General features: G+C 36.2%; 1 protein-coding gene across 7 annotated transcripts in view; it reads right to left on the bottom strand.

Moving 5' to 3' along the window:
- LOC149791338 (uncharacterized) overlaps positions 1-21,408 on the bottom strand; it is a 234,754-nt gene that overhangs the window by 136,073 nt on the left and 77,273 nt on the right. For 4 of the 7 annotated variants that reach the window (XM_089969879.1, XM_089969877.1, XM_089969884.1 and 1 more), the window contains 3 exons: positions 14,928-15,011; positions 13,176-13,373; positions 7,535-7,684 (listed from right to left, as the gene is read on the bottom strand). In XM_089969879.1, coding sequence (XP_089826005.1) covers positions 7,535-7,684; positions 13,176-13,368 — 343 coding nt within the window. In that variant the 5' untranslated portion in view covers positions 13,369-13,373; positions 14,928-15,011. The remainder of the gene's footprint in view (positions 1-7,534; positions 7,685-13,175; positions 13,374-14,927; positions 15,012-21,408) is intronic. The other 3 variants (XM_089969883.1, XM_089969880.1, XM_089969881.1) reach the window with 1 other exon arrangement.

Here is a 21,408-nt window from a genome sequence, read left to right as displayed (position 1 = left end):
CAAGGGATTTTATGGAATTTTAATTTCTACCTGTCATATACCTGAAATAAAGACTGTGTTGCTACTGGAATTATTCATGAGTACTTCTAGGGTCAATTGAACAAGTTTTGGGAACTTTATAAGTTTTCTAAGAAGTAAATAGATAATTACTTGTAGTTTACCTGTTTTGTTACCTGTTTGCACCTTATTTTAATAGTTGTAATAGATATGCATATTTTAGTCAATTAGTCATAAAATTTGATTTTTAACCTTGATTTTGACACCTAATCCAGCTAGATATCTTTAAAATTGGCAAAGTTATGTTATTTCAAAATCCACAAGTCATTTTGCTTTACAACTCCAAAGTTACTTAGTGTTGAGGACTCCATGCTCCCAAAGTTACCTAGTGATGAAAGGGTTAAAATCTTGAGAGAACTTGTTCACCGTAAGTCAGTGAAGCCGCATGACCTACCATTGCTGCCATTTCTCATACTCGAAATTTACAAGTTCTTTGTCTGCATCTACATCACTAAGTCATCTGAATTTGATAATTTATAAAACTAATTGCTACCTACAACAATACCAAAGCCTTTACCTAAGTTATTGAACTTTCATAGTTGTGATTCTAATCATGAAAAGTAGTGAACGAAATCTGCAACCTCCATTTTGGAGAGTGAAGAATATGACCCAGTTACTTTAAATAGCATATTTTGACCAGAGCATAAATAGTGACCACATGATCTGACGTAAGGAACATTCACAGTAATGAATGAGATATCTAATAAGGGGTTTTCCCTGATGGTCACGCTTTGAAAACCCGCTAAAAGTGGCAGATGTTTACAGCAGGCATCAAAAGGCACTTCCATGCGAATGGAGTAGAGGCGTTCAAAGGCGCTTGCATGAGATAAAGGGTTAAATACAAATTCTTCTAGGCTGTGATAAAATCAGACTAGTAGTTTATAATTCCATAGTGGGGCTAATAGACGGGGGATTTTACTGTATTAATTTTAATCAATCTTTCTGTAATTAAGTCTTAAAAAGAGAGTGGGTTTTTAACTGAATCATCTCAAGAAGTTTAGTTTATTTGAAAATAATAATTTATGGTTTTATTTAGCACAGATTAAAGGACCTCTTCTGCATAATTTTTAAAAAATACATTTCATTTTCTCTAATCTGAAATGTCAAAAAAAATTAAACTAAGCTCGTATTCAATCAAATAAGGTTGAAAAACGCACTTAGATACTGTCAAACTGCAATGTAAATAGGGCTTTCCTCACCCAAAAATAGAGCTTGAATATGAAATAATCCTGTAACAAATCAAAATAGTACTCTAAAGCATAATTGGCATGAGAGTGGATGTTGATGATTTCAAATTAATTTAAGTGATAATAAAAGATTGTGTTCTGCCCTTGAGACCGCTCAGGTGCCCAAAGTGGTGTTTTTTTTAGTTCCCATCTTGGATGCCAGAGTTCATGGGTTCAAGCCTTGGCCGCGTCACACCAAAGACTTATAAACAAACAAAGGTACTAGCAGCTACCTCGCTTGGCACTCAGCATTAGGAGGTTAGTGTTAGGACTGGTCGGCCTAGTGTCAGGATAATGTGACTAGATGGGACATCGTGATAATAAAAGACTATGTTCTGCTCTCAAGACCGCTCTGGTGCCCAAAGTAGTTAGAATGTCCTCCTCGGATGCAGGAGGCTGTGGGTTCAAACCCTGGCTGAGTCACACAAAGACTTATAAAAAAAAGTACTAGCAGCTACCTCGCTTGGCACTCAGCATTAAGAGGTTAGTGTAAGGAGTGGTCGGCCTTGTGTCTGGATAATGTGACTGGATGGGACATTATGCTACATGTCTGCGGCATGATGCCCCAGTGCTAGACATTAATATAAACTACCACACTGCAGACACTGTAGCAATATGACTACAAAATTGTTAAAGCTATGTTAAAAGTCCAAATCACATACACATATACTGCTCTCGACAATGCCAGGAAATAGTTTTGATGCATAGCAATGTACTCTCCTTGAAGTAAAGCAGTTTCTACAGGATGAAGGAAGTAATTTGCTGTGTAATGCAAATAATGGGGGTCATCACAAAGTGTTACTGGCTGAAAGTTTACATTATCACATCTCTCTCTCTTGTAGAATAAAAGGATGAGGCCCTCTAGTAGTATTTTTATATGGTACGCAGATATACTCATCCCAAATTTGCACAAAGTACGAGTTAATGTTAATAAGGGAAGCTGTATAGGAGTTTTAGCATCAACAATTTAGACAGATGGAGCCACATACGTAGATGGACAAAGTAAATTAACACTTGCTAACTGATATAACAGTATAAATTTTTAGTATGTTTAGCAACATATTGTTTATATTTTCATTAATATTTTCATTTAAACTTCATGAAGTCACTGCATTCCTGCCTGGGTCGCAGAGCTGTTTAGTGCATAGTTGGTAGGTTACTAGCAGCAGAATATCGATATAAAGTCTCGAGATCCATATGTGTTTGATTCACATGACAGGTACATGATACACCCTCAAGCGATAGGGGAAAACATTTCATTCCATGATCTTAAACACATGCTTCAGAGTGACAGATTGAACCCACAACATATGATATTGACCTGACAACTTAGACCTGGCATCACAGATAAATCCATGAAAAAGTTACACAATCCAGTCACGGTGTACAGCTATATAAAGCTTTATGTCTATTACTTTATTTAAAAGTTTTCAAGTTACAGCTCCAAACAAATATGATAATGTCCACCTCCGACCATCAAATGAGAACAAGGAAAGTGTCAAATTTTACACCCTTGTCTTACATACATGTAAAATTTTACCACTTTTCATACCACTATTTCTATCAAATTCAGTTACAAACAGCACACTAAATTAACCTTACTCTGTGACCATAACATTTAACAAAGCACTCTCATAACCTTCAAGAACATACTCTCAAGCTCCAATGTATATATTTATAAAACATTATCCAGCCAATAGGTTAGTTTCAGTAAACCTATCAAGCAGAAAAATTTAGGAAGATTTTGTACAAAATTACACAAGTATCCATGTACTACGAATCGACATTTTCTACAAGCTTACGGACAGTGTCTCCTGTACACTTTACAGACTGGATACTTGCTTGAATCACCATCAATTTCAGTGTAACCCAAATGAAACAGAGGAAAATACATGGAATTAGGTCAATGACATAGCATATGATAATAGCACAATGCTTCCAATTTATATGGCTTGGGATATAGCCTTATCCAGGGACAAATTTTTTAATATTGTAAATGTTGTATTACTCCTCTCATATCCAGTCAGTGCATATATGGTTTTATGGTGAGAATCTTGACAGTTTCCAGGTTAAGAGCCAAGAGCAAGTCCCCTACTCCAGGGCATGACCCAGGGTATGTGTTGGCTGTTCAAGTGCATTCCCTTGTGCCCATTTAACAAGTCACCTTCTACAGCAGGAGTCTCGAGCTCAAACCACCCTGAGAACCACATGAGGGCATTTTTGATGGCTCAAGGGCCACACCACTTTTGTTATCTCTCATGACACCCTGTGACGCCAATCATTGTGCATGCTGCAGGATATGGCTTGGCAGGCCGCATGTTTGAGACCCCTGTTCTAGGATGTGTATAATTTCTTTTCATGTCCTTCAAACAATGTATGGTCAAAAGGTTGGGATCTCAACTGCTTCAAAACTAGTTCTTCTGGGTATACCAGCATGTCTGATTCGATCTCATGTCCTTCAAATCTGTATATGATTACTGGGTGGGAATCTCATCAGTGTTCAAGTTGTGACCCAGGGAATTTTACCCACAAGGACCATCCCTGGGACAAGACCACAGAGTTTTTAACCCAAAAGTTAAATGCATATGTCATAGCAATATCCATGAAGATGACACAAAACAACTTTTAAATTTCTAATTACAAGACTTTAAATTTTAAACATTTTTGGAAGAAGTAATCATCCCCAGAAAGAGGTGAAGTCCCAAGAGTTATAATTAAAATTTTAAAACTTCTATTTGTATCTAAAGACTACAACAAATCATTTCAGAAAGTGTCAGGTCTGCATCTTTAAAGATGTAAGATATACACTGCATTACTAATGGAGGGACACACAAACGAGATGACATAAACAACACCTTTTTAAAAAATACATTCTATGAAACAGCTGTTCATGATATGAGAAGCACAAAACAAATTTACATATCTCTGAACTTAATAATATAACTAATAACCACACACATTAACTTTACTGACAAGACTAGATGAATTCTCAATTATACTTTGATTTTAACTTTAAAAAAACAAACTCCAGCTGAAGCATTTTCCATCTAAACTGATAAAATGATATTCCAATTGTCTTCTAAGTTATCATAATATATAAATTTTTCCATTCAGTTGTAATAACTGTATTGGGAATGGCTGTGAGGTACATACACATTGTAAACGGGAAAATGAGAACTGCAAATAACAACCTATGCACATAGCAGGTTATTATTATTATTACTAAAATAAAGCTATTACAGTTTGTGGTTTTTACGAGAAACTGTAGGTGATGTCATAGAATTAGTGACAACAGAAAACCTCAGATTACTAGGTATTTAAAGTCTACTAATGTGTTTTCCTTCCGGATGATAATTTTAAAAGACACTGAAATTATTATCTATCTTATGATACTGAACAGTGACACTGTCTTACATACAAACATTAAAACAGGCCATCATTTTCCTCCTTTCAAGAAGAGAAATTTAAGTGTATTTTACAAATTCAAAATCAACCCATTCACTGGATGAAGTATGATGCTCTGCAGAATGCATCTGCAGAATATGAAATGCACAATGAAAGAAAATTAATCCAAGTTTCCTCTGACCCTTCGAACCCCACTTTTGCTAATTCGATTATTTATGTTTAATAATGTCCAAATATCATGAAATGGGATGGAAGTCCTATACCCCAACATAAACATCCAAATATCAAAAAAGGAAGTGGGAAGGGTCAGAGAAAACTTGGACTACGAACAAATGTTGAGTAAAATAACCGACTGGGAGTTTAGCAGTTACTGTTTTCTGAACTGAACAATGTTAATAATTCTATAAACATTTTCTGTTTATGTAGATAGTACGCACTGCAGTCAAAGGTCAAAAGAACAAGTATATAGTTACATTTTTTCTGTCCATGTTAAGTCCCAGTAATAGCTTTTGTCGTTATATTGAATGCATGTCCATTCCTCCATCAAGGCAAGCATCGATTGGAAATCATGATATAAACTAGATCATAAATAATCAAGAGTTTGTAGTTAACTGTCATGAGAAGCCCCTCTTTCTATAGTAACAACTTATTTCAAGTCATTTTTAAGAGGTTGGACTAGTCAGCTCCATTGTATATGTTACACTTTCTACTGTTTCTTCTTTCTCTGTCTCCATGATGAAACTAATCCCATCTGATCAGAGGATTTTTCCATAAAACACATTTCTTGTTCTTGGATGTGGGTCTCCCTCAACAACAAAACCTGTTTTCCCAGTCCAAATCAAAAGATTATATCTGGCAACATCAAGAGCAAGTGAGATACAGAATAATGAGAACAGATTAAAGATTGTGTCGTGTGACATTTATCCTTCATAGACTTCCATCGACTAATCTTATATTTCAACGTGTGAGACCATTTGGCTATGTATGTTGAAAATTTTCTTTATTTTCTATTCATACTAACTGTACATGACACATTTCCAAGAAAAGAGATGGGTTTCTTGAATTTAAAAACATTTTTCACAGATTCATTAGTTTGATACACGCTCAAGTAGCAGACCAGTCTAAGCTGTAGAAGAAAAAACACGGCCCGAAATATTAAGCAAAAAGGCTTTATTTAATGATGTGACTCATGGATGTTATATGACAAGAACCTGTTAGAGTTGTTGTTGTACGGTTTAACATATTAAGCCCTGGAGCTTTTTGTCATTTAAGCCTGAAAATCAAGTAGGAAACACATTTTGAAAGCTATTTCTGAATAGACTCGAAAACACCAAACCCCCGGTCATCTTTCAATAACATACTGCCTAGTTGTGTTAGAAAAATCATTTTTCATTGGCTATTTGACTCGCGCATGAGCAAATGGGTAAAAGTTGGATTATTATTTTTATATTTTTTTGTGCTAAACGGAGCAATTATTTTTGTATGGAGACCACTCTTTATTCCAAATGCCCATCTTATCCTACTTTTTACAAAGGCTCATCTGTCTGTTTGCAGTTCATACCAGTTTGCCTTACATCTGAGACCAAAAAGTCTAAAATCCAGACACAAAGTCAGATTCTGACCACAAGCGAATTATGGGTAGAAAAAAGACAGGTCCAAAAAATGAGGTTTTTTAATCTGTATTTTGTAGTGCAACTAGATACTCCAGATTATTTGGTATCATTGTAGAGCTACATCTATCTACCTTTCTATAATACCACCCACTTTAGTGTATCATGCATGACCATGACGCTACTACCTCTTGCCCCGTTAAGTTGTTGCTAGGGGTTAATGTGTTAACGCCATTTTTCAGCACACAATAGGCTATACATGGCGGCCAGTATTAATGGTGAAGGAAGAACCCGGGAAAACCCCGGAAAGAACCACCGAACCACAAGAAGCTACTGGCAAGCTTTCTCACATACCCACATCAGTCGAATCTGAGACTCAAACCCATGCAGAGGTGAGATGGCAGTGATCCATAACAGAGAGCGCTTTAGACCACTCGGCCACTCGGGCCCCGAACCTGTTAGAGAGGGATTTTGTTCAACTGCAGAACATGAGAACAAATCAATAGCGCCTGACAAATTTTTAAAGTGGAATTCGACAGTGATGTAATACAGTATTCAGAATTTGTGGACTTGAATTTATGACCTTTCAGTTAAAGTTAATTATATGTTGTAGACTAGTTACAGTGAATGTTGCGTATAAATAATTTGTCATCTAGTTTTGTGTCTGTATTCTCATACTAATCCACATGAATTTGACCAATTTATCGACAAGAATGTCAACTAACTGCTGATCGATGGGTACCTGGTTAACTTTTCCTAAAATTCTGACATCTTTCTCCACGAGGCACCATTTCTATTTAGGACCTGTTCGACCAAGGGATGACTGTGTTTTTCCAGATTCATGACATTCCTCAATGCAGTTTAAGAGAATAACAATCTTGTGCTAATGGATGGACGGATGACAGATGATGGATGCCAGACCATCCCATAAGCTCTTCTGGTCCATGACCCAAAAGTATAGCTAAAGTGTGTAAAACAAAATGTATTTCTAATAACATGGATTGAATGGCCTGAGCCCTAAGTTATATGCATATGAATACCAAATTTAAATGGTCCACTTCAAGTAGTGTTTGCTTATCTACTTTTGACTACGAAAAAGTACACACAATTTGATGACTCGCATCTTGACGACATTGTGCTAAAATGTATGCACTGATGAACAGCATGAAACCAATACAGCCATGCTGATCTCACAGTTGGAGCATAAATAACTTAGACAACAAACTGCCTACCTACCTTCAACCACACTTGCTTCATTAATCTGTGGCACCACATTCGCCGAATCTCTAGTGTCTGTCTCCACACTTCTACTGATGGGCTCAATAGTTCCAACATCATCTGTCTTATGTTCATCTGATTTGGTCTGGGACTTATTTTGCTTTAAATCTAAAAACAAGAGGGTCAGACTGAGATTGCCAACTGTAACAGGATGATCTGGGTTGGGGTCTGATCATAGTGAAGACGCTAAGGGTAATTACATGAAGATGTTTATTAATAGTAACAGAAGATAGTCTTGTGCATAAATTCCAACAATAAATTAAATACAATGATGCACACAGAGTTTAACACCGCTGTATGGAAAAATGTTGTTGTTCCTAACAGAAAAGAAATATTACATGTAACTTAAAATGAAAGAATGAACAGAAATTAAACAATATGATTGATGGACCTATCACCACAGATGATCAACGACTAGCAATTAAACAGAAATTAAACACAAAAATAAATGACTGATCACTCAAATAATGATATAAGTTTTCACTCATATATGATTGATGATTTCAATCAACTAATCATTGATGATATTCACTCAAATAGTGACAATGATGATTTTTCATCAACTTGTGATAATGATGACTTTTTATCAACTAGTGTGTTATGTATATTTGATTTAATTTATATTTGATTTTGTTTAATTGTTTGTAAGTTTTAAAATCTTTTTATTTTTAATTTCCTTACATGTCAAAATAATGTAGCTTTGTTTACTAGGAACTCGATATTTTTTCTGAAAATAGTCTGACATTGACTCTTCAGTTGTAAACACCTAAAGCTGACCTAGTTCTTGACCTTGATTTAAAAATCAGTGAGAGAAGTAAACTTTTTAATTTTTTTATTCTTGGAGTAGAATGATTGGCTTGTATCAAGGTGATACTGGGGCTATGTGATTTTTTATATGTAAACACGATGATGTGACCCTCTATTTTACAATTCAGGCATTTCCGAAATTGAGCATTAGTTAGTTTTAATAGTGATTCTTAGAGAGAGAGAGAGAGAGAGAGAGAGATCAGTCCGGGCTTAAAACACTTGATGTCAAATCATGTTCTTCTGTTGTAGCCAGGTTTTGAGTTGCATGTTAATTTTTCTTCAGATTATTTGGATTCTAAAAGATTAATTCGTTTTTCTGGAAATATCTGAGTGCTCATATTGAATTCTTGAACAAAGACATTTCTTAAAATTTTCATTCGGATTTCCAACACTGGAGTGTTATTTCTCGTGTTTCTACAAGGAACTGTAAACAACAGCACTCTATAGGATACAGCATATGTCATCTCCTTCCATCTTGGATTCTTCTTCAGGACTCGGAACTTGAATTCATTAGAACATTTCATTATCATTATTATTTTACTTGTGGATTATTCTTGGATTATTTTAGGATTTGATTCTTAAAACCGTAAGTTCTTTTTTTTCTTCATTTTTATAGTGTTTTTCCAGGGAAATAAATTATTTTTTAAATTTTTAAAAGCTTGTTGTTTTGACTCCTTTTGTTACTGTTTATTTGAGCCTATACATCTTAACATAAGAAGTGATAATGATTATTTTTCATCAAACAGTGATAATGATGATTTTTACTCAACTAGTGATAACGACAATTTTCATCAAAAAATGATAATGTTGGAATTTCACCCCCAAAAAACCATAATGTTGATTTTGGCTCAAATAGTAACAGATGATTTTCACTCCAATAGTGACTGATAATTTAGTAAATTGGGACATATAACATGTGGGTCTATCAGAAAAGGCACCTCCCAGTCTACCTAAGGGTCCCTAAAGCCCCTTTGTTCCTTCAAGACCTGTTGGTCCCAAAGTTTTGGTCCCTCAACACTAGATAACCATGATCTTCCTCCTAACCAACATAACCACCACCAACAACACTGCACTAGGTATACACCAACACATCAAATACCACTACTCTGTATCCAAATTAGCACCACAGCTGAGACAACACCTCCAACACACAGTGCAAACTCAGAACAAATGATTCAACCAGAACAATTCCCTCTGATCAGTTACAACAGTAAAATAGCCCGTCAGAGATCAGAGTGACTAGACCATGCAAGCTGATGGGAGGAAACAGAGCCACATCCATTCAGTTATCATCTTCCTTAAGTTTATAATCTACTGGAAGTGAAGGCAACCCTCTGTGGAAAACCAATCGGATAGATCCAAAACCACTGAGAGCTTGATGTGTCTATATGAGAGAGCATCAGCACTCCTGTCCAGCTCTTCTACACATACAGTTGTTAGAAGAAATGAAATCACGAACAAAAAGAGAAAGCTGGTTACAGCATAACCAGAAGCAAAGCATCTGCCACAACCTTTCCATTCAATCCAGGGATGGCACTGGGTTTCTCCAAATTGTGATTTTAACTTATTGGCAACAAAATATACCATCTGGCAATTCTTTCTGTGACAAGACTTTTTGGCTGTTTAAACTGCTGAGAGCCTGATGAGTGTATATGATGTGTGATTTTGATTTTTAACGTAGCTTTAACAATTTTTCAGTCATATCACTACAATGTCTGCAATGCAATGTGGCAGTTTATAGTGATGTCTAGCACTGGGGCATCATGCCGCAGACATGTATCGTGATGTCCCACCCAGTCAGATTATCCTGACACCAGGCTGACCAGTCCTAACACTAACCTCTTAATGCTGAGCGCCAAGCGAGGGAGCTGTTAGTACCATTTTTGTAAGTCTTTGGTATGACTTGGCTGGGATCGAACCAATGTCCTCCCGCATCTGAGGTGGACACTCTAACCAATAGGCCACCGGAGCAGTCAACTCTATATGAGAGAGCATTAGCGCTCCTGTCCAGCTCTTCTACACAAACAGTTGTTAGAAGAAATGAGACCACAAAGAAAAAGAGAAAGCTGGTTACAGCATAACCAGAAGCAAAGCATCTGCCACAACCTTTCCATTCAATCCAGGGATGGTACTGGGTGTCTCCAAATTGTGATTTTAACTTATTGGCAACAAATATACCATCTGGCAATTCTTTCTGCGACAACACTTTTTGGCTGTTTAAATTTTGTATATACAATCTTGGGTTCAGACAGCTGTTCTGCTACTGCATGGAAAAAACAATTCCCATCTGCTGAAGGTGAGCCATGGAACTTCAACTTCAATAACTTGCTATTGGCAAGAAGGTGATTGATGTTCATTTCCATTCCTCAATTTTAGTTCATTTCCATTCTTCAATTCTGGTCTTAACTGTCCAAAAAAAATTTAACAAGTCATTGGGGTCTTTACTTCTGATAGCTGAAATGTATTAAAGGTTTGCTACTAAGATAGTATTATTCAAGAATTCTGTTTGAAAATGACAAAAAATTTTACATCTAAATTATATCACTATGATGATATCCATGCATTCTGAAATGTCTTATGGAATGTATAGTCAAAATCTGTGTTAATCCTTTACCTCATAGAGTATATGGCTTTTTAGCCATCTGATACACATGAAGCAAAGTTACACAGTGCAGTGTGCTATAAATAAAACACCTGTTACCTATTCAACTCCACACAAATAGGCCTACCTGTTAACTGTTATGAAGTGTAGTGTATGTTACGTTTAACAGTAATTTTAACCATTTTACATTTTTGGTACACATCTATTATGTATGGAAAAATTTAAGAGGAAAGTTCGATCGTTATAGCTGTGTAATTATTTTACAGGTAAGAATTTTTTTATGTACTTTAACCCTTTCAACACTATGGACCAGTTTACCAGTCCAGGGTAAGTAAGTCCCCAAACACTACAGACAGCTTTACTGGTCTGGGGCAGTGTTCTTCTCTAATGTTATAGAACCAGTCTATACTAATTTTGGGGTGCCTCTAATAAATTCCTACTTGTAATGTAGATATTATATTTGGATTATCTCGTGAGTTTAGCTTGTATACAAATAGAAATATCAAACAAAGTAGGCACTTTTAACGACTCTTCCGAATGGTAAAATTTGTATCCAAAATGGCGGAGTTTGAAGAAAGATCAGATGAGAGTGAAGTGTCAGATTTAGAATTATCAGAAGATTTCGACCTAGTAAAGTTGGATGAAAATGAGACAAGGCAGCTGGAGAGGCAATGGAATGTGCTTGTGGGTGACAGTGATGACGATGAAGAGGACTTTGAAGGTTTTGAACCGGCAGAAGTGTACGCTCCAAGTGGTTTTGTTTGGTCAAACACCAGAAAGATTTGTTTCAGTTTTCTGAGAGAGTTGGACCCATCAGAGTCTTAGATGACTCCAGGAAAGCTTTGGAATATTTTCAAATATTCTATCTGGATGAAGTTTTTGGAAACATTGTTCCGTCTGACAAATATGAATGCGACGATCAAACATGCCAGAGGCAATACAGCTGTGTGGACAGATCTCACCTTGGATGAAATCAAGGCATTTTATGGAATTTTAATTTCTACCTGTCAAATGCCTGAAATAAAGACTTGTGTTGCTACTGGAATTATTCATGAGTACTTCTGGGGTCAATTGAACAAGTTTTGGGAACTTTATAAGTTTTCTAAGAAGTAAATAGATAATTACTTGTATTTTACCTGTTTTGTTACCTGTTTGCACCTGTATTTTAACAGTTGTAATAGATATGCACATTTTAGTCAATTAGTCATAACATTTTATTTCTAACCTTGATTTTGACACCTAATCCAGCCAGATATCTTTAAAATTGGCAAAGTTATGTTATTTCAAAATCCACAAGTCATTTTGCTTTACAACTCCAAAGTTACTTAGTGTTGAGGACTCCATGCTCCCAAAGTTACCTAGTGATGAAAGGGTTAAAATCTTGAGAGAACTTGTTCATCGTCAAGTCAGTGAAGCCTCGTGACCAACCGTAGCTGCCATTTCTCATACTCAAAATTTACAAGTTCTTTGTCTGCATCTACATTATCATCCAGAAAATGCAAAAAATCACATAATTACAGTTTCACCTGCCTTCCTGCAAACTTGCCCAAGTGGCAGGGGCCCTGTATATAGCATAACACACCATCAAGTCATGATATACACATGGGCAGTTTCATGAAATCTATCCAGCTGTCACAAATGTTATTGGACAGCCAAGGAAAGTTTAACATAAAGATGGAATGACAAGGTGTTAACATGACATGCCTAATTTACGACGGTTGTAAAGAATAAATAAATCAATAGTCACATCATAATTTAAAATAAATAGTGTTCTGGGCTTGACCTTGACCCTGAGAAATGACACAGAAATTGGAATGCAACACATTCTCTATATATAACATATACATACATTCTTAATATGCTAAATGGCTTCAGGGCTACAGCCTGGACAAAAACACCGATTACGATACCATTTAAGATAGAACCATGAAAAAGAGGTGTAACACTGTCAGATTATCATCAATGTAAGCAATATATTGTTTATATTTTCATTAATAATTTCATTTAAACTTCATGAAGTCACTGCATTCCTGCCTGGGTTGCAGAGCTAATGAGTGCATAGTGAACTTTTTGTGCTATCATGTTTAAATGGATTCAAGACAGATTTGTAGATGGACACCATTAAATCAATATAACCTCTTATGCTATTACAACTGTCGCATAAAAGAACTTTGAAACTTGCTTATTTACCTTCAGCCCTGCTTGCTGTTTCATTCACTTGCAGTGCCCCATCGCCATTGTCTCCAACAGCTTTGTACTCCTCAACTGTACTGATGGTTTTCTCGTCATCTGTTTTCTTCTGAGGCTTTTTCTTCTGTCTTTGTCTTGCAATATTTGCAGCTTTCTTCTTCTCTGCTTCCCTTTGTTTTGAATCTGATGGCATCTTGACTAAATCAATAAAAAAAAGGATTGTCTACTTGACATTTGCTTAACAGTCAAATGCCAGAACAGCTGGCCAATAAATATGTAGAGAATGATTTCTGTTTAAATTACTTCCAATGATGTTGATTACATGTGAAAACAATTTTTCAAAGGTTTGTCTACTTTTGTATCTTCATCCATAGTTGATTACAAATCAGCAAGGAATGATAATAATGTTTATGAGTGGCAGGTCCAGGAACTGTTACCCTTCCAAGTTAACCAGATTCAACATACATATTAACAGTTTTGTGTTGAACTGTCTTTTTGTTACAAATATCAAATTCATGACAAAATCTGTAGCTACAAAAGCACACATGTATGAAGAATTCTGATAACCTTGATTTTATTAACTGTTGTCTTATGCATGTCAAATGTTTTTTGCTTCTTGCATGAGCATAAACTGAGTCAACCTTTATATTGGATGTACATCAGGGTGCCATACTTATCAGCTAAATCAGGGAACATTAAACTTGTAGGACAAAAATGTTTTCATGTCTCCTCAAAATATCTGACCCAGAGCCAATTTGTTCCTGTTGTTTTTTAAATATGCAAAAAGGTATTTATTAGTGGTTATGTCCGTTGCAGCAGAACCATGTGTACATGGCAGTCTGTGTTTGAATATTGTAGTAAGTGGTTAATTTAGTCCCATGTTTTGAGTACCAGTCAAACAATATACACAAACACATCTTGTAACCAGCCACTGTATTAGACATCTCAAGTCTTGCTGAAAAAGACTTCTGGTGAACGACTTTAAAAGTTTCGGTTTCCATGAACAAGACATGAGTAGTGCATAAGAAGACTTTTTAAACACCATTTTTAGCAGATCATTTACATAAATTTAAAAGCCCTTTATGCAAGAATGATCTGTGATTAAATTGGTCAAAATGTGTCTATTTGTATTTGATAATATAATGGTCAAAATGTGTCTATTTGTATTTGATAATATAATGGTCAAAATGTGTCTATTTGTGTTTGATAAGAAATTGGTCAAAATGGGTCTATTTCTGTTTGATAAGAAATTGGTTAAAATGGGTCTATTTCTGTTTGATAAGAAATTGGTTAAAATGGGTCTATTTGTGTTTAATAATAAATTTAGAATGGCTATTGTTGATGGGCACAAAAGAGGCAATGGTCGTATGATAAACTAAAAAAGGGAGACAATTCTGAAATCAATTTCCACAGTTCTAAAATTTTGAAATAACTCACATAAAATGTACTTTATTTGATAAATAACTACAATTTACAGCTTTAAAAAAAACAAAAGGGTTAACCAACTGATATCAATTAAATATTTACTGTAAGGCTCAAAACTCTCTTTGTTACTTGTTTTATTCTGAGCCAACATTGCTTTCTTATTAAAAAGAATGTTTTAGATAATTTAATATAGAACCTAATAATGGACAGATGGAAGTGGATGGCATACAGTGGTAGTAAAAACAGTTTCACAGCAAAAAGTAGACCTGAATCTTCTACAATAAAATGACTGGTCTCTCAAGATACAATAGTACATGAATGTTCTACCTGCTCTGATTATTTCAAACTAAAAACTTTAGTGCAAGACTGGATGCGGACAAGTGGTGGAGTACACTATAGTGTGCTTGAGTCCTGAAAATCAAAGTAGTCGTACTATGATTATTTTCATGCCCAAAAATGGAAAAGTGACATGTATTTAAGAGTAAAATATCAAGTTTATCAGCAATTTAAGGATTTAACTAAAAGTTCTCCAAACAATTTAAATTAAAAAATGAATTTGCTAATTGGACTGGAAAAACAATCAATATGCTTAAATTGAAATGTAAAATTTAAACATTATATCATTCTCAGAGATAAGTTTATTTTCTTTTCAATTTTAATGACCCTTAATGACCTTTACTTGTAAGCCTGAAAAGGATTACTGTATTTCTCCTATGAGAAGTCCATAAGGCAAACCCAATACAATTGGTAGAATGTCTAACAGACCCGACTGGTCTAAAGCAATTGCCTTTACCAATCACTGCCATATCATCTCTGTCCATGTGGGATTGAGTCTCGGGCTTGGCCAATGGGGTATGTGAAAAAGCATGTCAAAAGCTTCACATGGGTCAGTGGTTCTTTCTGAAGTTTTCGTGGCTTCTTCCTCCACCAGTTATAATGGCTGTATAGTATGTATCATGTGCTGAAAAATGGCATTAAACAACAAGAAGCTTTCTTTTGGTACAAATTGCCTCTGACCACAATATTTTCCCCTCTTAATGTACAAGTTTTCAACAGTATGACACTTTTATAACTTGTAGGGCTCTAGCAGCAGAGAGGGCGAACAGACCATATAATTCTGACAAACAAATAAAACAAACAAAAAATAAAATCTCGTAGAAAGGTCCAGATTTTCACAAATAAACGTTTCCTTGAGATGATTTTATTTTTTGTTGAAACCAACCCCATCAATAAAACCCTAGCTTGAAAAGGTAGCTGAAAAATAAAGTACTCTACGTGTTTATTTATTTTTTTGTTTAATTACTGGATGACCAACATTGGTAGGCGCCCTCTCTGCTGCTATATTAATTAAAAAATTGTTATGTTAAAAATAATGGTACATCCAGAATCTCATACTGCAAGAATAGCACGAGAACGATTAGAAGCAATTAAAAAATTTCTTCCCATGCAAGATTCATTTAGAAAAAATCTACAAGCGCAGCAAGAAGCACAAGTTGAGTACGAAGAGGACACTAAAAAACTGTTTAAGTCCATCACTGCAGCTACTGAGAAAGTTACAACAGTCATCAAAGAGGATCTTCTTCCGGTATCAAAACAAACAGCAGAACAAACCGCAAAAATAGCAAGAAGAACTAAACAAACAAAGAAGATTTTACGAGATCTTCCACCTGGCATAGCGAGGGAAATAGCTGCGGCTCAATCTCCACCTGTCGGCGAAGAAGTACTTGAAAGTATCAGAAAACTTTATACTGAAGTCACCGGCGCAAAGGAAGAACATACACCTGAACCTTGGCCAATAAAGGAAAATATAAAATTAATTACAAATTTTAAGGAAGGGTTTGTCGAAGATATTAGAAATACTAAAAGAGAAAAATTACCCGAAAAAATATTAGATTATATATCTAACAAATCTGCTGTTTTAAACCCCCCTTATGAAAAAACAAAAAATGATAATTTTATTAGATGGATATATCGCATACATGCAAATAAAGGACAAGCTAGAGAGGATGATTCGAAATATAAAGCTCTTTATAAAGAAGTAAACACACTTTATAGAGAGAGAGAGAGAGAAACAAGAAGAACTCTCCCAGTATCAACTTCCTCCACCTCTGCAGCAAACAGAACAAAAACAACATATTTTACCACTATCGAAAATTAAAGAAATGTTTATAACGACACCATCTAAGAAATCAGATGAAGGAGCTACTGGCAGTGGTCTGGGAAATAATTTTATTTGTCCTGATAATATCATTAATGATGTGTCACGGTTAGAGGTTCTCATAGGAAAACGTGCTGGAAATAATTCGCCAGAAATAATTAATGAAGCATCTGATATTTGTCGGCGATTATTTCAAGGTGGCATCATGGATATCGGAGTTTACCGAGAACTTATCGATGAACTTGCTGATGACTAGTTGTTAGATAAATGGTAAATAAAAATAAGATGATCATACATAATAATCATCGCAAACCTGTACAGGTCAGAGCGGTAAACTCACGATTACCAATCTACAGAGCTACTTACGGAGATGGACTTGGTGATGTTGTACGGGGATTATTTACAAGGATAGCTCCAAAAGCAGTACCTATTGTAAAACAATTATCGATGAAAGCTATCAATATTGTTCGTGATAAAGCTCCTGGAGCAATTGTCAATGTTGCTGGTAAGGCATTCTCGGCAATCAAAGAAAGACTAGCACGATTATTGTGACGAAAACAACAACCACCGGTGAAACTGGCAAGTACTGAGGTGATGCCCGCAGACGTAAGTAAAATAGTAAATCAGGCTGCAAATCAAAAACTAGCGGCGATATCTGAAGAAGCAGAAAAAAATATAACAGCAAATTTAATAGCAGGAAGCGGTCTTCGTCGACGATGATCATCATTTGAAAAATGGTAATTATAATAAAAATGTTCAAGCGCGAATCAGACCCAGCATTTGATATGGAGGCACCTATCCTTAAGTATGAATCTATACGTGATTATCAGTTTTATTCTTATGACGCAAGACAACCAAATCAGCGGGGGAGAATCGAATTACAGGTTCAGGATCCAAGTAGATATTTCTTGCCTGCTGAGGCGTTTATTGAAGTAGAAGGTGAACTTGTAAAGGGGGATAATACAACATATGGTGCCAATCTGCGTGTTGGTTTTGTCAACAACGGGATCATGGCGTTGTTTGATAGTGCCACATATATGATTGATGGAAAAAATATTGAATCAATTCAGAAGGATGTTGATGTTGCTACAACAATAATTGGTCTGGCGAGATATTCTGACGACTTTACAAGATCAGCCGGTCCAACAATGACGTTTGCCAAGGATATTACTAACCACGCTGATCATATCAGGTATGCTAAAATACAAACAGCAGTAGGTACTGCAGTTTTTCCACAGCCAGTTGATGAGGGTCCTGAATATGCAGCCAGACCAGCTGCTGCTTTTGATATTGTAAAAAGTGATAGCGCGAGATACAACTTAGGGTTTGCAACACGCCAAGCAGCGTTGTCAGGAAATAATAGAAATTTTTCATGTGCAATTCCACTGTCTCACATCTTTGGATTTTGCAGAAATGTTAGAAAGGTCATCTTTGGAGCTAAACACACAGTTGTGCTTGTAAGAAAAGGTGATGATAATGATGCAATCTGGCGAGGTTTTGGTGTTGATGATGCTGGTAAAGTAAATATATCAAAGCTTTCATTGTGGATGCCAGTAATGACTCCATCTATTACTGAAGAACAAAAATTACTCTCTTTTATGGATCAAGGCGGTAAATCATTGCTATCATGGTTAACAGTAACCACAGATGCTACTCAAAGTTCTGTTGTTGGTTTATTTACATGGCATATAGCATCACAGCAAGGTGTTTCTGCACCATGACATATTTTTATTGCGCTGCAAGATAATGCTAGAATAAATAATCAAGAACGTTCACATATGATATTTGACAAACTTGAAGTTAATGAAGTTCTCTTACGGATAAATGGACATCAAGAACCAGCTGAAGATATATTGTTAAATTTTGGTCAAAATAACGTAGCGCGTGCATATCATCGTTTAATGTCATTCATGGGACGTGATCAAAACGTCGATACTGGTTTGCAAATATCACAACTAGATTTTACAACATTATATCCGATTTATTATTTTTCGCTAAAACATCTTGATTTATAAAAACAGTCTGTCGGTGATATACACTTTCGAGCTCGTGTTAATGCCCTGCCACAAATCGCGACTGGTCCACCAGTTGTTCATGGTCCTTACAGAGCAATCGCGGTCATATTTAGCGATAAAGCCATGTTACTTGAAGGTGGTAGTGGTCGAATGAGGGTCGTTGATGCACCAGTGGAAAATATTTAATCGTGTTATTTAGAAAAATATATTTTATATAAAAATGTCGTATGGTCATGTTAATGTTACTCTGACTCCTGGTCAGGTAAAAAAGCTTCAATCAAAAACCACCAACAAATGCGGAACTAAAATATCACTAAAACGAGATCAGATTAGTGGTGGTCCAAACAAATTATCGTTGACAAATAATCAGATTAAACATTTCAATAAAGCCCTGGAATCAAAAACTGGAGTTCAATTTCATCTTTCCGCGAGCGCCATCAAAGACATGTTTAAAACCGGTGGTATATTTCCACTTCTTGCGGCTATTCCAGTGTTAATAGCTGCTGCTGCTGCTCCAGCAAAAGCAGCCGCGTTAGGTGCTGTTGGAACAGCTGCTGGAATGGCTCTAAAGAAAGCAACTGGAAATGGATACAAAAAAAAGGGACGCAGTCTAAGATTACCCGGATCTCGTTGGGGAAGAGGTCTGAGGCTTCCACGTTAGATACTCCAACATCAATAAACTCGAAACGGGTATTATTAATCTAGACTCGAATTCAGGACCCGGTACATGTACTCATCGGGTATCATACGCGGTTGATCCACGTGGAATCGTTTATTTTGATTCGTACGGGTTAGCTCCACCCGTTGAATTTATAAAGTATGTCGCACCACTCCACGCAAGAACCAGAGGTTCCAAAGTTTGGTATTCAACGCTACCCACACAAACAATGACAGATCCGCCAATATGTGGCCGTGAAGTAATTAATGTACTCGACGCTATTTCAAAATCATCCAAACCACCACATAAAGTCGTGCATGATTATACAAGTAACCGATTCGTTTCGCGTAAAGCGTTTTAAACAACAGGTCTTATTATAATGGTTGATATTTACGGAAGAAGATTCTCACGTGTTAAGAGAACATCCGGCGATGTTGATCTGTCGAAGTATGCGACTAAAGATGAACTCGCTGATATCATGAACCTGGCTGGAGTTGATCCAGATGAGGTTGTTATTTTTCAAGATCGATATGGTAAACTAAAAACGAGCAATATCAGATGGAATGATATAGTTCGACGAGTACTCGGTGCAGTTACAGATAATATTCCTGTGTTTACTGACGGTGGTAGAATCAAAGATTCAAGTATATCATTTAAAACTATCAGAGATGAAATTGCAAGAAGCGTTGCTAATCGCGTGAAAAACACCGGCGACACAATGACGGGTGAACTCAGCATGAACGGAAATAAAATAGTAGTTTTAAGAGATCCAACATCCGGTGAAGATGCTGCAACGAAAAAGTATGTTGACATTAGATATGGTACCGTAGATAATAAATTATCCACGTTACGGGCTGAGTATGATGTTCACGTGGGCGCTTTTGCAAGATTTCGCAGAAACCAACAAAAAAACGCTGAAGATTTTTTTGGTTCTCCGCATTCCGTTGACATAAAACTCGTTGATATCAAAACCAACATTGACACGATCAAACAAACACAGCAAGATATCAAGACCAACATTGACATGATGAAACGAACACAGCAAGACATCGTAGCGGGGATTCCTGAGATTGTTAACAAAACCGGTCTGATCAAAATTCCAACCGGAATAACTCCCGGACATATCACAAATATCGTATACACAGTATCATCGGGATTTGCAACATGGTCGCAGCAAAATAATACTATCAAATATACCGCAACAGTCACTGGCGTGTACAGGTTGTCCGTGTTCAGTGCTGCGCGATTTGAGATATTTACAACGTTTCCATGGCGTCATTCCACCGACAGGTTTTCCGGGGTTGTATCTGTTATATTAAATAGCGGAACTGAAGAAATATTTATTCTGGAAGCAGCTGATAAGAAATTAACCGCAACATCTTACTGGTGGTGTTTGGAATTTGTAGCTGAAACACCTCAATTGGGTACTGCATAAAAATATATGGATGGTGCACAATACAGGTACAATCAAGCGCGTGAATGGCAGGCGGCGTTGAAAGATCAAGTCAAACAATATACAGTAAAAGTAAAAAAATATCGACGACGATTAGTTATCGTCGACGTCATTGTTTATTCAGTATCCGCTGTTGTTGCTGGAACGGGTGTTATATTATCAGCGGTGACAATGATGGCACCAGTAGTTGTAACTATTTGTATTTTAGCGGCAACAACGATTGCAGGTGTGCTTAATATCATCGCAAAAGAAATATGTACTTGCACGAACGAAAAATTATCCGATTACATAATAAAATTACACACAGCGACGGTAGCATACTCGAAATTATCCTCGTTGTTATCAGCGAGTCTCAGTGATGGAATTATATCCGATTTCGAGTTTTCAATGATGACTAAAATATACGACGAAGGTATCGGTATTAAAGATACAAGTATTAATAATGACAGAATTACTCCAGCAGATCGTGACTAACACAACTCCGCCAAAGATAACGATGATCTCGGTAAGTTCATCTGATCCTG

The sequence above is a fragment of the Sinohyriopsis cumingii genome, chromosome 9 (genome assembly GCF_028554795.1).
Source record: "Sinohyriopsis cumingii isolate HCF-2022 chromosome 9, ASM2855479v2, whole genome shotgun sequence".
Taxonomy (NCBI): domain Eukaryota; kingdom Metazoa; phylum Mollusca; class Bivalvia; order Unionida; family Unionidae; genus Sinohyriopsis; species Sinohyriopsis cumingii.
The sequence above is the reverse complement of the archived record's forward strand: the minus strand, read 5'-3'. Positions and strand labels throughout refer to the sequence as shown.